The sequence below is a fragment of the Abramis brama genome (genome assembly GCF_963993115.1).
Source record: "Abramis brama genome assembly, chromosome: 15".
Taxonomy (NCBI): Eukaryota; Metazoa; Chordata; class Actinopteri; order Cypriniformes; family Leuciscidae; genus Abramis; species Abramis brama.
In genome coordinates this window covers 33,432,750-33,449,069 of record NC_139977.1, presented here as the reverse complement: position 1 = coordinate 33,449,069, position 16,320 = coordinate 33,432,750, and the positions used below count along the sequence as shown (strand labels likewise).

The 16,320-nt window shown below is 37.6% G+C and overlaps 1 protein-coding gene across 1 annotated transcript in view; it reads right to left on the bottom strand.

The window, feature by feature from the left end:
• The window catches only part of LOC311097659 (lysosome membrane protein 2-like), a 28,990-nt gene that overhangs the window by 2,233 nt on the left and 10,437 nt on the right, over positions 1-16,320 (bottom strand). Inside the window, exons 2-11 of the mRNA XM_084137503.1 lie at positions 15,582-15,742; positions 13,185-13,332; positions 12,275-12,469; positions 11,629-11,720; positions 11,431-11,550; positions 4,872-5,050; positions 2,631-2,749; positions 1,615-1,688; positions 1,455-1,506; positions 1,221-1,373 (exon numbers count right to left, since the gene is read on the bottom strand). Coding sequence (XP_083993629.1) covers positions 1,221-1,373; positions 1,455-1,506; positions 1,615-1,688; positions 2,631-2,749; positions 4,872-5,050; positions 11,431-11,550; positions 11,629-11,720; positions 12,275-12,469; positions 13,185-13,332; positions 15,582-15,742 — 1,293 coding nt within the window. The remainder of the gene's footprint in view (positions 1-1,220; positions 1,374-1,454; positions 1,507-1,614; positions 1,689-2,630; positions 2,750-4,871; positions 5,051-11,430; positions 11,551-11,628; positions 11,721-12,274; positions 12,470-13,184; positions 13,333-15,581; positions 15,743-16,320) is intronic.

Sequence of the window (16,320 nt, the reverse complement as noted above, 5' to 3'; positions counted from 1 at the left end):
CACCCCGGTCTGCCAGCCCAAAGGTACTGTCCCCGACCGCCATGCGATGTTGCAGAGGCGTGTCAGCCAAGACAGCCCCACAACATCCAGAGACTTGAGGTACTCAGGGCGGATCTCATCCACCCCCGGTGCCTTGCCACCAAGGAGTTTCTTGACTACCTCGGTGACTTCAGCTTGGGTGATGGACGAGTCCACCTCAGAGCCCTCAGCCTCTGCTTCCTCAATGGAAGACGTGTCGGTGGGATTGAGGAGATCCTCGAAGTATTCCTTCCACCATCCGACGACATCCCCAGTTGAGGTCAACAGCTGCCCACCTCCACTGTAAACAGTGTTGGTAGGGCACTGCTTCCCTCTCCTGAGGCACCGGACGGTTTGCCAGAATCTCTTCGAGGCCAACCGGTAGTCCTTCTCCATGGCCTCACCAAACTCTTCCCAAGCCCGATTTTTTTGCCTCCAAAACCACCCGGGCTGCAGTCCACTTGGCCTGCCGGTACCCATCAGCTACCTCAGGAGTCCCACAAGCCAGCCAGGCCTGATAGGACTCCTTCTTCAGCTTTATGGCATCCCTTACTTGATAGTTTTGAGAAGATGTTGAGATGGCGAATATGAGCCAAATTCGCTCTGAAGGGGACAGTGATGATGGTAAAAAACATCTGCTGAAATTGAACCCAAGCTCCGAAAGGTAACAAAATATGCTTTATTTTATTCTTTTGTAATTGTTATAAATATATCAGTAGAGTTTTATATTATCGCGACACATGAAGATCCATCCGTGAGTCGTGACATAGATCTGGGTCACTAAAGACCAGATATGTAATAATGATTTGCGAAACATTCATGCATGTAAGGGTTAATGTTTCTTCGTACGTTTCCATAACCATGAGCTTTCGAGTGTTCAGGCAAAGAACATATTTTTGGTTAGCTGAGAGTTAATGTCACCCCAGCTCCACTGATTTTCTCAAATCTGTCTTTTCTATGAACAGTGACCGTGTGAATATTGATTCATAAAGGTCATTGTGGAAGAATAGCGTTCTGTTTCCACAACTAACACACACAGAACGGACACATAAATATTCGTGGAATGATTTGCCGCATAAATTAGTGTCACATGACGCAGCTTTAGTTCGTGTGAACCGCACTGACAGCCAATGATTTGGTGGGAAAGTGAAGAATAATCTGGGGAAATACCACTGATTTTACTGCTTTCAACACTTCATTACCTTGTTTTGATAGAAGCGTATGGCGAGGATGATGGAAACTAAGAGCAGAATGACTCCCAGAGCGATGATGATTAGAGGAAAATGAGAGACTAGAGTCACGACCAGCAGCAGCTTCTGAATCCTCGCGGCCGAAGCGTCATCAATCACCACCGACTGCAAAACAGATCATGCAAACACACATTCAATACTATATTCAACTGTAATGGCTGATTAAATCATCCCAACGACTCTCACCTCGTTCAGAAACACAATGGGGAATATAGTGTTGTTCAGATTCCTCGTCATACTGAGGAAACAGAGACAAACGACCTTCAGCTATAAAACTATATAAACACTCACGCCTGTTTATCAGAACGCCGTGATTAAATATATCAGACAGGAAAACATCACTCACGGAAAGCCGGTTACTCTGTCAAGATGAATGTTGATCTGGGTTCTTTTCATGGCACGAACAGGCACTCCCATAGTCTAACACAGGAGAAGTCAAGATCTGAGTCAGATTGCAGTTAACAAACTAATTACACAGGAAAAAATACATTATAGAAAGAGGCACAGATCACGAAAGTGAGTGTTTTCTACATTTGGCTCCTTAACTCTGGAATAGCCTTCCTGATAAAGACGCATCTCTTTAGCCAAGCATTCACATATCATGATTCTCATAAACGTACTACAATTATATTTGATGAAATAGTACAAATACTCTGTCATATTTCGCCTAAAATGCTATGAACAGAAGGTACGCAAATCCTTCTTGTTTTGCTTCCTTCCCCACTAGCAAAAATCTGTTCTAGGAAAGTTATGCTAATGTTCCCATTAGGTTATGAAAAAGTTACATCTCCAAACGTTGGTTAATATGTGAATGTTTAGGGAACATTCCATTGTATCATTCTTCAAACATTATGGGAATGTTACTTTTGAATGTTTTCGGAATATTCCGAAAGTAGCAACATTTAAAAAAGGAACATCCAACTGAAATGTTTGAGGAAAAACACTCCATGAACGGTGTATAAATAATGTTTTTGTTAACGTTAATAAAAATCGTGATTGATCGCATCTAAAAAAATGTAAATACTATATATATGTATACACTCACACACACACACACACACACAACCTTATATGTTCTATGCGATTAATCACGATTAATCGATTTGACAGCACTAAACTCATACTGTATCTGACTGACAACAGAACATTTCCTAAATTGTAATATTGAATCAAGCATTTTATAGCTTTATAGCTGAAAAAATTAAGTGAATGTAAACAGTAGAGAAAGATAAGCCTAATATTTCTGCTGCTGTCTGTGTTTTTAATGCTACTCAATTTGAATTGAATCGAGAATCTGTTTAAAGTGTCTGAACGTTGAGTGGATCTGCAGGCTGATGGTGGATCAGCTGGTGTTTCGCTTACAGGGTTCAGATCCAGAAAGGTCTGATGATGCTCGTGGACAGGAGAAATACCGTCGATGGCATTGGCGTATTTCTCATCACCCAGATGAAAGTGAGGGAAAGACATGACTACAGGAGCACCTGTGACACACACCAACAACATCATGAAGCTCACAGAACCGGCGTTTACATTCATGCATTCGTCTAAAGTGACATGCATTGCATTTAAAGAATACATTTGAACAGTTTATGCATTCCCAGGGACCCCAAAATCAAAAGACACAAAATAAATGTATTATATGCAGGGCCTAAAATCAACACTCGCCAAGCTTCAAATTAGAGTAAAAATTGGGTTTGTGAAACGGTGTCAATCGCCTGTTGGTCAGTAACATTTTATTAGTGCTGGGCAATGATTAATCGCATCCAAAATAAAGGTTTGTGTTTACATAATATATGTGTACTGTATATAATTATGTTGTATATATAAATACGCACCACATATGCATATAATGTATATAATGTATATATTTATACATAATTTATATTATACATTAATATTAATATTTTAGGCTATACACAATGCACACACATGCATGTATATATTTAGGAAAAATGTGTTATTTATATATAAAATATTAAAATTTAACACATTTTTCTGAAATGTATACATGCATGTGTGTGTATTTATATATACAAAATAATTATACACAGTACATACACATATATAATGTAAACACAAACTTTTATTTTGGATTTTTATTGTGATTAATAGTTGCCCAGCACTGCTTTTTATGAATTCTAACAATGCAATATTGTGAGAACATGAACGTAAACAAACGTGATTGATACTCGGGACAGTTGACGGACCAGTGCTGCATTATCACGAAAGTTTAAGCCTTGCCAATTTAAATATTCCAGCGTAAGAAGACGCAAAAGAGAAATCAATTAGCTAGTGCACGAATACTGCATCAAGCTCTGTTTCGCGTCTTCTTGCGCTTGAACAGACTATTTCACACAAAAAATGTCATAAATGCCCGTCTCAGCAAGTATCCAAGTAAACACAGTCGGTTATGGCTTAAAGGAGTAATCCACTTCAGAATTAAAACTTCCTGATAATTTACTCTCCCGCACGTCATCCAAGATATTCATGTCTTTCTTTCTTCAGTCGAAAAGAAATGAAGGTTTTTGAGGAAAACGTTCCAGGATTTTCTCCATATAGTGTCTTCAATGGGGTCCAATGGGTCGAAGGTCCAGATGTGAGTTTCAGTGCAGCTTCAAAGTCTCGACACGATCCAGCCGAGGAATAAGAGTCTTATCTAGACAAACCAGCCGCCATTTTATTAAAAAAAAAATAAACATTTATATACTTTTTAACCACTAATGCTGGTCTTGCACTAGCTGTGATGCGACACACATTACATAATCATGTTGAAAGGTCAAGCGTGACGTAGGCGGAAGAACCGACCCAGTGTTTACAAAGCCAACGAGCAAAGACTGAGTCAAACGGCATTTACTAAATACATTCAAAATAAAAGTAAAACAACTATGTCGGATGATTTTGAAGTTGGAGGAGAAAATGAGATGGAGTTTTTCACCCTACCCCATAATTTTGAACCAGAAAACGCGTGACCTTTCAACCTGATTACGTAATGTGTGAAGTCGTGGACGTGCAAGACGAGCGTTTGTGGTTAAAAAGTATATAAATGTTTAATTTTTCTTAGAAAATTATGGATTTTAATCCAAATTTTAATTCTAAAGTGAACTAATCCTTTAAGAATTTAATGTAAACAGTAGAGAAAGACAAAAATCCATATTAGAATGATTTGTGAAGGATCGTGTGACACTGAAGACTGGAGTAATGATGCTGATACTTCAGCTCTGATCACAGGAATAAATTACACTTTATTATATATTCACATAGAAAACAGCTGATTTACATTGTAATAATATTTCACAATTTTTACTGTTTTTTCAAATATGTATATAAATGCAGCTTTGGTGAGACTCTTTCAAAAACATTAAAAATACCAACCCCAAAACCAAGGTGTATAAATATGCATGTATATATATATATATATATATATATATATATATATATATATATATATATATATATAAATATATATATATATTTACATGACTTCAAGCACATGAGACAATAAACAATTAGTAAATAATACAATTAAATGAATGATTAAATGAAATGAAATGCCTTATTTTAGTAATGACTCATATGACTGAACTGTCTTGAGTGGTTATGCACCTTTGCGACACACAGACACGTCCAGCACGCCGTCGTCCAGGCATTTGTTGGGCGTGAGGCAGAATCCCTGGTTCTCCGGGTTGTTCTTCCCGCTGGCGAGCACGTCTCGAGGAGGAGTGAACCGATACGCCGGGATCCCCTTCACCTCCACCTCCTTCTCGAAGCGCATGTGGATCGACCTGCGGGACCAGAGGCAGAACATCAGCACAGTCGAGTAAACTCACGCAGAATAGAGCATTTCCTCTGATCAAGGCAAGTTTATACAGCACATTTCATACACTATGGCAATTCAAAGTGCTTTACAGGAAGGAATTTAAATAATCACAAATTAAAAGCAAAGAAAAATATAGCTGCGAGCAGCGATTACGGGCCCAAGCCGGTGGCACCGCAGCCCCGGGGCCTTTAGTTACCTAAAGGCACCGGGGTGGCGGTACCGCCGGCTTTGGCCCTTCATCGCTGCTCGCAGCTATATTTATATATATATATATATTTTTTTTTTTATATATATATATATATATATATATATATATATATATATATATATATACACACACATATACATATATACACATATACATATATAAATATATAAATATATAAAAGACAGCAAATATTACTTGACTTACCTTATTCTGATGTTATGATGCACTCAAAATATTCCACAACAAATCCTTTAAATTTAATGTAAAAAAAAAAAACGAAAGTAAGCAGTGTTGGGCTCACGTAACCCTCTCATTAGAATCAAAATGTTTCAACATTTGCCATGTATTTGGATGCTAAACTATTCTTTATTATAGGCTTTGTACTTCACTCGTGTTCCAATATCGACGGAAAAAATCATCCTCTTCACACGCGCAAAAATGTACTTGGAAACATCACAGTGGAGCAGTGCTTACTGTGAATGTACGAATTGTACTACTGACTATTAAGAGCAGTGTAATTTTTATATGTTAGGTTGACTATTTTATTATTATATTTTATTAAGTCTACAATGAACAGGCTGCGATGTCAAGATTGCAATGCTGGAATGTGTGTGTGTGTGTGTGTGTTCATGTTTTTCTATCCCGGTGGGGACTTCAACCTGAATGCACACAGACTCATGGGGACTCGTGTCACAGTGGGGACCTAAATAGAGGTCCCCATGGGTAAACAAGCTTATAAATCATACAGAATGAGTTTTTTGGAAATGTAAAAATGCAGAAAGTTTTCTGTGATGGGTAGGTTTAGGGGTAGGGTTAGTGTAAGGAGATAGAATATACAGTTTGTACAGTATAAAAACCATTAAGTCTATGGAGAGTCCCCACAAAGATAGTAAACCGTGTGTGTGTGTGTGTGTGGCGTGGGCGCGATTGAACAGTGGACACATAAAAACATAGTCCGTCATTATACAGGACGACATTCAAACTGCAAAGTGTTAACTTATATTTGTGTACAGTCGCAATAAAACACAACATTGTGCTTTTGTAAAATAATTTCAAGCAATCCACCCCCTGAAAGGCGCTAATTTTAAAATTAAACTAAAATGCTCACGACTGCACGGGCATTCATAACGGTGCACGTCCACGGCGAGGAACGAGCAGAACAGAGTAAACGTTTTTCAGTTAATTCCTACTTCCATAGGAATTCATTTGAAACGCTCGCTCAACCACTATCAATATCAGTGCAGACGAACATATTTTACTTTCGCTTTTAAGTTGGCAATTCAAAAGCCCCCAGGCGGTGTCACACGTTGATTAACCGGTGGTAAAATATTCTCACCGTCATATACCTAGTATATTTTTAGATAGATACAATAGGCCTACCTGATTTTGAACACAAGAGGGCAGTATAGCCCTATGTATGACTTGATTTTATGGGACTAAATAGTACAATTACTATTTTTAAACTTATAAATAATTCTTAAATTTAAAAAAAAAGAATAAAATGGGTTTAGTTGTGATATTTGTATACTTTTATATAGAAATAAATGGTGTATAATTACATTTTTGAAGATATGAGGCTTTTAGTGTTTCCTTTTTGTACATTACTTTAATCCCTCGCCATAGCAAAACCGTTTGAGATATTCAATATCCGTTCACAATTTAGCATCTTTAATGTATTTTCATCATGTTGAAAAAGTTTGGTGTGAATAAAATAAACCACTTAGCAGGAGTGGGTAAAAATGCAGAGGCTGAATTTGCAAATAAATCCACATTCAAACCAAAATATCTGACTTCCTGTTGGTCCAAGCTAATGACTATAAATTAGAAAGTTGTCCAGCTCGATGAGACCAATATACTTACTGATTTTTGTAATTGTGGGTAAACCTAACCCCCCCACTTTTGTCAAAAACATTTAGAAAGTGACACACTTCCTGCTGCCAGTTGGTGGCGCTATAACTTTGACTCACAATAGTTACATCCATCTGATCGGCCTCTTACCACGAACACACTGCTGAAGTTTCATCAAGATCAGTTAATGTATGCAGAAGTTATACCACTTCGTGTTTCTCTTTTCTCGCCATAAATGCGTTTCCTCACCACGACCAAACCGTTCGAGATATCAAAAATCCGTCCGCAATTTAGAATCCTCAATGTCTTGACTTCATGCACACCGAGTTTGGTGACAATTTAATTAATTTTCTGGTGCCTTTAGTTACACTAAAGCCACCGGGGTGGCGGTGTCACCGGCTTGGGCCCTCCATCGCTGCTCGCAGCTATATTTATATATATATATATATATATATATATATATATATATGTATATGTATATATGCCAGTTGGTGGCACTATAACTTTGACTCCCAATAGTTACATCCATCTGATCGGCCTCTTACCACGAACACACTGCTGAAGTTTCATCAAGATCAGTTAACGTATGCAGAAGTTATATTACTTCGTGTTTCTCTTTTCTCGCCATTGTTTCCTCGCCACGGCCAAACCGTTCGAGATATCAAAAATCCGTCCGGAATTTATCATCCTCAATGTCTTGACTTAATGCTGACCGAGTTTGGAGGCGATTGGATGAATTCTCTAGGATGAGTACATCAAATTCCACAGCATGCGTTTTTCAAACAACCCATAATAGCCGACTTCCTGTTGGGCGGAGCTAATAACTTTGCGGAAGTTATTCGGCCTGATGAGATCTATATGTGTACCGAGTTTCATATTAATTCATGCAAGCGTGTTTGATATATGGACCAAGTTTTCAGACCGTGTCCAAGGGGGCGCTGTTGAGCCCCCCTGCCACGCCCGTGTACCAGCTTCAGCCCGGCCCTGATGACCGTGGGTTCTGACCTGTGTGAAAAGTTTCAAGTGTTTATGAGCACGTTAAGTGCGCCAAAAGCCCCTAAAACCTTGAAAAACAAAGATTAAATGGAATAGACAACCCCCCCCCACACACACACACAGACACACAGAGAGAGAGAGAAAATTCTTCAGAAAATCCACATTCAAACCAAAATATCTGACTTCCTGTTGTTTGGAGCTTATAAGTGTAAATTAGAAAGTTGTCCGGCTCGATGAGAGCAATATACATACCGATTTTTGTGATTCTAGGAAAAACTAAGCCCCCATTTTTGACTAAAGGTGGCGCTACTGAGCCATTCCACCACGCCCGTTTCTGAAACTTTGCACATGTCTACTGGCTAATAAATGTGATGTGTCTGTCGAGTTTCATGCAATTTCAAGTATGTTAAGAGTCCCAAAAGCATCAAAAAATAATATTAAAGTTTGATGTGTTGCCACGGCAACAGTATCTAAGATATCAATAATCCTTTCACAGGTCTACATCTGCCGTGTGTCTACATTGTACACATAAAGTTTGAAGCAAATCGGGTAAAAATAAGACAGTGATTTCAAAGCATTTTGAAAGTGATGTACTTCCTGCTGCTTGTTGGTGGCGCTATAACTTTGACTCACAATAGTCACATCTGTGCGATCGGCCTCTTACAACGAACACACTGCTGAAGTTTCAGCAAGATCAGATAATGTATGCAGAAGTTATAACACACTTCCTGTGTCCCTTATTTGCCATAAATTCGTTTCCTCGCCACGGCCAAACCGTTCGAGATATCAAAAATCTGTTCGCAAGAATTCATCCTCAATGTCTTGACTTCATTCACACCGAGTTTGGCGGCGATCGGATGAATTCCCTAGGAGGAGTATTTCACATTCCATTGTATGCGTTTTCCAAACAACGTATAATAACCGACTTCCTGTTGGGCTTTTGTAAAACTTAGAGCACGAAAGTTGTTCGGCCCGATGAGATCTATATGTGTACTGAGTTTCATATTATTACATGCAAGCGTGTTTGATATATGGACCAAGATTTCGGACCCCATTCCAGGGGGCGCTGTCGAGCCCCCCTGCCACGCCCGGGTACCAGCTTCAGTCCGGCCCTGATGGCTGCGGGTTCTGACCTGTGTGCAAAGTTTCAAGAGTTTTTGAGCATGTTAAGGGCCCCAAAAGTGGCAAAAAGGCAAAAAAAAAAATAATGAAGAAAAAAAAAAAAAAAAAAAAAAAAAAAATCCTTACGAAAACAATAGGGCCTTCGCCCTTTCAGGGCTTGGGCCCTAATAATCCTTACGAAAACAATAGGGTCTTCGCCCTTTCAGGGCTTGGGCCCTAATTAAAACAGTTTTAAAAGAAATTAAAAGAGTAAAAAGATGATGCATAGATAAACTTCTCATCTGGCAAAACACCGGTGTATCATATTTTCACAACTCCCAGTTTTACACTGAGATTTTACATTGTGTGATTATTAAACTGTGTGTGTGTGTGTGTGTGTGTGTGTGTGTGTGTCTGTGTGTGTGTGTGTGTGTGTGTGTGTTATTCTTTCAGTACACCTAAGAAATCTGATCAGGAGTGTGTTTCCCGAATAATGCTGTAACTCGCTGCTTCACTACTAGTACGATGCATCATTGAAGAAATCATCTAGCAAGTCACGACTGTTTCCCGAAACCGTACTATATATGGTTGTATGGATACGTATATATGGTATGTATAGATTGACAGTCATTTTTGGGGGGAACTATCCCTTTAATTAATGAACCTTATTGTAAAGTGTTACCGTTTCATCTGCAGTTCCTGCTCTGAAAACACTGACTCCATGACTAAAGCTCTGCTGAATGCATGTGTGTGAATGTGATCATGTGACCGATCATGTGACCTGCAGAGGTCCGGGGTGCATGCATGTGAATGTGATCATGCGTGTGAATGTGATCATGTGACCTGCAGAGGTCAGGGGTGCATGCGTGTGAATGTGATCATGTGACCTGCAGAGGTCAGGAGTGCATGTGTGTGAATGTGATCATGTGTGTGAATGTGATCATGTGACCTGCAGAGGTCAGGGGTGCATGCGTGTGAATGTGATCATGCGTGTGAATGTGATCATGTGACCTGCAGAGGTCCGGGGTGCATGCATGTGAATGTGATCATGTGTGTGAATGTGATCATGTGACCTGCAGAGGTCGGGGGTGCATGTGTGTGAATGTGATCATGTGACCTGCAGAGGTCAGGGATGCATGTGTGTGAATGTGATCATGTGACCTGCAGAGGTCTGGGGTGCATGTGTGTGAATGTGATCATGTGACCTGCAGAGGTCGGGGGTGCATGTGTGTGAATGTGATCATGTGACCTGCAGAGGTCTGGGGTGCATGTGTGTGAATGTGATCATGTGACCTGCAGAGGTCGGGGGTGCATGTGTGTGAATGTGATCATGCGTGTGAATGTGATCATGTGACCTGCAGAGGTCGGGGATGCATGTGTGTGAATGTGATCATGCCATAGACAGTAAAAGAAATGGACACAGCGACCCCATTGGATTCAACGGAGAAAAGTGAAGTAAATTAGAAGCTCTGTCTTCCTGATGGCTGAGCGACTGTGCAGACTCAAACTGAGCTTGACGACGTAGAGCAACCCGTCTGTCTTCTAGTAGCTGTGCCGAGAGAAATCTGAATCATTCCCTTCCGAATCTTGCAGAGACGGAGAGTGTGAGTAGGAGCTGTCCATGAGCTAGGAGCAGGAGAAACTTTTGCTAAGTATTCTGATTAATTACTTTGTCATTTTGCCTCCACATCCCCACGATTGCCCGCGAGCTTCTCCTCCTGTCCATACGGTAATCTCCCTGCTGTGCGACAGAGTCGCGTGGTTATGAAGCAATCGTTAGCCTATTTTTACAAAAACTGCTTCTACGGGGCCATAACGTAAGATACAAGGTAATGGAGCATTTTATACATTTTCGTGTTTCTTTAGAAATAAATAATGGACAAATGGAGTCTTTAAACGCCTCAGATGTAAAGTTATTCACTGTCAAAGTGACGCCAAAATGAATGGGAGTCAATGGAATGCTAACAGCAGGTGAGGGTCTGCTAATCAATGGCGGCGCCCGGGGAAGCTTCAGTTTTTTCTGAAGGATTACCCCCTTGGATCATGCGTGTAAATGTGATCATGTGACCTGCAGAGGTCAGGGGTGCATGTGTGTGAATGTGATCATGTGTGTGAATGTGATCATGTGACCTGCAGAGGTCAGGGGTGCATGTGTGTGAATGTGATCATGTGTGTGAATGTGATCATGTGACCTGCAGAGGTCGAGGGTGAAGACGTTCAGTCGCTCTTCTTTGGTCAGGAACGAGTGGAAGGCGCTGCCGTCGGAGCCGTTGATCATGTTACTCTGGTTGGTCTTCCAGAACGACAGCATCCTGAGACACGAAGCACATGAAATCAAACATCTGATATAATATTCATCAAATATAATATTCAGCACAATCGGGCTTTACTTTTGTCCCTTCCAGGTGAAAATGCGTCCAAAGTCCAGGTAGTTCTGCTCTCCGGTGTGATACACAAACTCTCCGTCATCACTGCCGTTTTTCTGAAAACACAACGACAATAATATTAACAATGCTCTCACGAGTTTAATGATGTTTTAAATGATTAACACCAAAGAGATCTACAGTTATATAGATTACTTGTGCGACAGCATGTGGAAATGTAAAAATCTGAAGGAAAATAGTTATATAGTTCAAAAGTTCTTACAGATTTTTTTTAAACCATCAATATATATCGAGTAACACCAAACACACTGATTCTTCTAACAAAATTCAAATGATTTTTTAAAAATAGGCTTTTAAATCGCTAACGTAAAAACGAAAGTAAAATATGTTCGTCCGCACATAATGGTGTGGAGTAGGGCAAGCGTTTTCAATGAATTCCTATGGAAGTAGGAATGAACTAAAAAACATTGACTCTGTCCTGTTCGTTCCTCGCCGTGGGCGCGCACAGTTATGAATGCCTGTGTGCAGCCATAAACATTTTAGTTTAATTTTAAAATAAGCCCATACATAAATAACAATATAAACATTTTAATAAAGTGCAGTGCAAGGGTTAGTGAGGTGTGTTGTGCTGTATCCGATGTTTGAGACTCACGTTGAGCATGAGGCCGAAGTTCTCGTCGGTGTCGTTCTTTATGGTGCGCAGGCGAGTGAGCAACGGGTCCTTGAAGCCCCACAGCAGCTCGTCCACCGTGTGGGTCATGAACATGGTGGTGCCGATGGAGCCCATGTACATGGAGAAGCCCGAGGACACCCAGAATCCTGCACCTTTGATCCGATTCATCACGGCCTGTGTGAGGAAACCAGAACGTGAGATTCAGACCAGCGAGAAAAACAAACTTTAACTACCTTCATCCTTCATTTTTTAATGCAATTTGTTTGGAGATTTTTGTTTATTTTTTATTTAATTTACCTTTAAATTACTAAATTTGATAAATAAATAATAAATAAATAGGCATTTAAGCACATTCCTCACATTCTTTCAGCTTAAATTCAAAATAACTCACAATTTAATGCATAACGCTTTTAATTCAGCTCAAAATATCTTACATTGGGAGTCATTGCCGACCTCTTGTGGAAAATAATAATATTTACATAATAAATGTAATAAATGTAATACTCTAGATGGCCTTATAGCTCTATATGGAGCAAATGAGCTGTTCCGCTGGGTCCTAAAGTCAGTTCGCTTGAGTGTGCATTCAGATACACATGCAGACATTATAAAATCATTTTTTGGTAAAGTTTTAGCATTTTTAGTTTGAATTTTGAGCATTTTTAGGTTTTTCTGTGTACTGAAGTATTCTTCGCATTCCCTTCATTCCTAAGGGGGTCAAATTGAGCCGCGAGAGTAGGATTTGTTCTTTTTTAAATTTCAACCACAAAATAAAATTTTGTGTGTGTGTTTATTCGTGGTTCAATTGCAACAAAAGTCCTGGGGTCTTGGTCAAAATGCCCCGAGGGAAGGATGAAGGTTAACCATGTTCTCATGAACTTTGTGTTCTCACCACCGCTGGGATGTTCACGGTCGTCACCAGATCCACGCTCGGGTCTCCGACTGACTTCTCACGCACGAAGACGAAATACTTGGGCGTATAAGCGGCGACCATCGTCCCGTTCTCCACAAACGACACGTTGTGTTTGGGCCTGTACTCTCTGCAAACAGCATTATATCCTATTAGACTGACTTTTAGAGGCATTATGAGAGTGAAGAGCTGATGAAACACAATGAGAATGAAACCAATAAAAAGGCTGCATAATGCAAATGATGATTGTAGAACAGAAAACATTATCTATAAGTACAGGATGTGTAGTAAATTTAAATTACTGCAAACTGTGGCTGCTCATAAAACATTCACTGGAACTGTGAGTTTAAGATGCATATTCACAATTCTTCAGAAAAGACAGAATTGAACTTGAGAGTTATTTACCCGTATTATATATATATATATATATATATATATATATATATAAAATGTATAAATTAATATAAAATATATTATACCATATTTTCTTAAATTACGTTACTATATTATATTATAATATAATATAGTATAGTAACATGTAATTTAAGAAAATAATTATAATTTATTTTTTAAAATAAATACAAAAAACATTTATAGACAATTTATATATTATGTATATCAAATATAAATGAATGTCAATTAATTAAATATATATTAAAATATTTTATATATTAAAATATTTTAATATAATATACACATACATATTGTGCAGTATTTTATGCAGTCATTATATATTCAAATATTTTTTATATATAAAATTCATATAATATATAAATAAGGTATACGGTATATATTGTGATTACTTTATTACATTAATGAATATTATAAATTATGTTATGTTCTAACCTGTAAAAAAATGTCAGCCTATTTCAACTTAAAAACTTAAATTCAGTTGCAATTTTTAAGTACAATCTGTCAGTACAAGTCATTTCAACTTAAACTGCCTTAAAAATATCTAGTTGAATCTCGTAAAACATAAAAAAGTTGAAAGTGCTTCAATTAAAGTAATGAGAGTTAAGTAATGTTAAAACAGAAGTTGTCATGATTCACTGATAATGTCATTTTTTTACAGTGTATGTGGTTTTGCTGTTGTTATATTATGTTTTATGATGTTATGCTGTTGTTTTGTTGTTGTATTATGTTTTTATGTTATTTTGACATAACTTAAAACAAAAAAAATTGCTGTTGTTTTGTTATGCTTTTGTTTTGTTGACAAAAAAATAAAAATAAAACATAACAGCAAAACAACGTTATGTTTTGTTATATTATGTTTTATGTAATGTTATGATAAAAACAGAATAACAGCAAAATATAAAACATACACCAAAAAAACATAACATAGCAAAACAACATGTTATATTATTTTATGTTATGTTATATTTTATGTTGCTTTATGTTGTTTTAGTACAAAAACATAGCATAGCAAAACATGTTGTTATGTGTAATGTTTTGCTATGTTTTGTTTTATAACACAAATAAAAACATAAAAAACAACACAGCATAACATGTTATGGTATCTTTTGTTACGTTATGTTATTTATGTTTTATAAAATAAAAAAGAATAAAAAAATACAGCAAAATATGAAAACACAACATAAAAAAATAACATGTTATGTTGTTTTGTCATCTTATGTTGTGTTGTTTTATGTTGTTTTTATAACAAAAACATAAGATAGCAAAACATAGCGTTAAGTATTGTTATATGTAATGTTTTTCTATCTTATGTTGTTTTATAACAAAAACAACAACATAACAAAAAGATACCATAACAAAACATGCAATTTTGTTTGGTTTTATGTTATGTTTGTTTTCTTTTATGTTTTTTTAAGATGCAACGTAACAAAACAAAACAAAACATAACATAAAACATAATGTTTTGCAGTTGTGTAGAGTGGGATTTTGGACTCACTGTGGGCGGAGCTTCATAACATAACACAACATGTAACATAACAACATAAAAACAACACTAAATTACATGTTTTGTTATGATATCTTTTGTTATGTTTTGTTATATTTTATGTTGTTTTAAGGCACAACATAACATAACATAACAACATTAAACATAACATATTATGTTATGCAGTTTTTAGAGTGGGATTTTGGACCAATGATGTCTCATTGTGGACGGAGCTTCACAACATAACATAAAACATAACATAACATAACATAACAACATAAAACATAACATAACATAACATAAAACATGTTATGCAGTTGTGTAGAGTGGGATTTTGGACCAATGAGGTCTCACTGTGGGCGGAGCTTCCCAGTGCAATTGCAAACAAGCAACAGTGTGACCAAGAAAGATGCCCTTCCACTCATGTTTGGCTGGGACAGAAACGCAGAGCTCTGATTACTGGATGAAGCCCAGAGCTGTACCTGTAGGTGTACGGCCCCATCTCAGTGAGGCGAGCTTTGGCTTCTCCTTTCAGGAAGGCGTCAGGGTTGGTGACGTTGAAGAAGAAGAACTGCATGAAGACTGGAGGCGGCGGATTCTTCCATGTGGCAAAAACTTTACTGCCTTCCGTCAGCGTGATCTCCTGAACACACACAACATATCCAGATTCAATAGGGATGTTTTACATTACAAGATTAACAGGAGTTAGTTCATGTTTAGTACGATGCAAAGTTGATGAGATCGACTAGTCACGACTGTTTCCTGAAACCATATTGTCGTCAATTTGTTGTTCAACCACGCTGGTTAATGATGTCACGCAGGTGGTGGAGTAATAACTTCTTTTAATTTATTTATTTATTTATTTTTTGCTATAAATTACAATCATGGCATCTGAGGACTAATTCTAATTTTTCTCAGTTATTTGGCTTTATTTCCAGATTCAATCATAGACTCATTCTTACATACTAGAGCAAAATGGACCAAGAACATAACAAATCATAACATCTTAAGTTTTATGTAATGTTTACTGTTGTAAAATATAAAACAACAGCAAAACATGTTGTTATGTTGTTATTTTTATGTTTTCTAAAATAAAAAACAACATGACGTTGTTGTGTGTAATGTTTTGCTATGCTTTTTGACATTTTTATAGCAAAAAATAACATAAAATTATAATACGTTACAGTATATTTCACTGTGTTATGTTTTATGTTGTTTTAT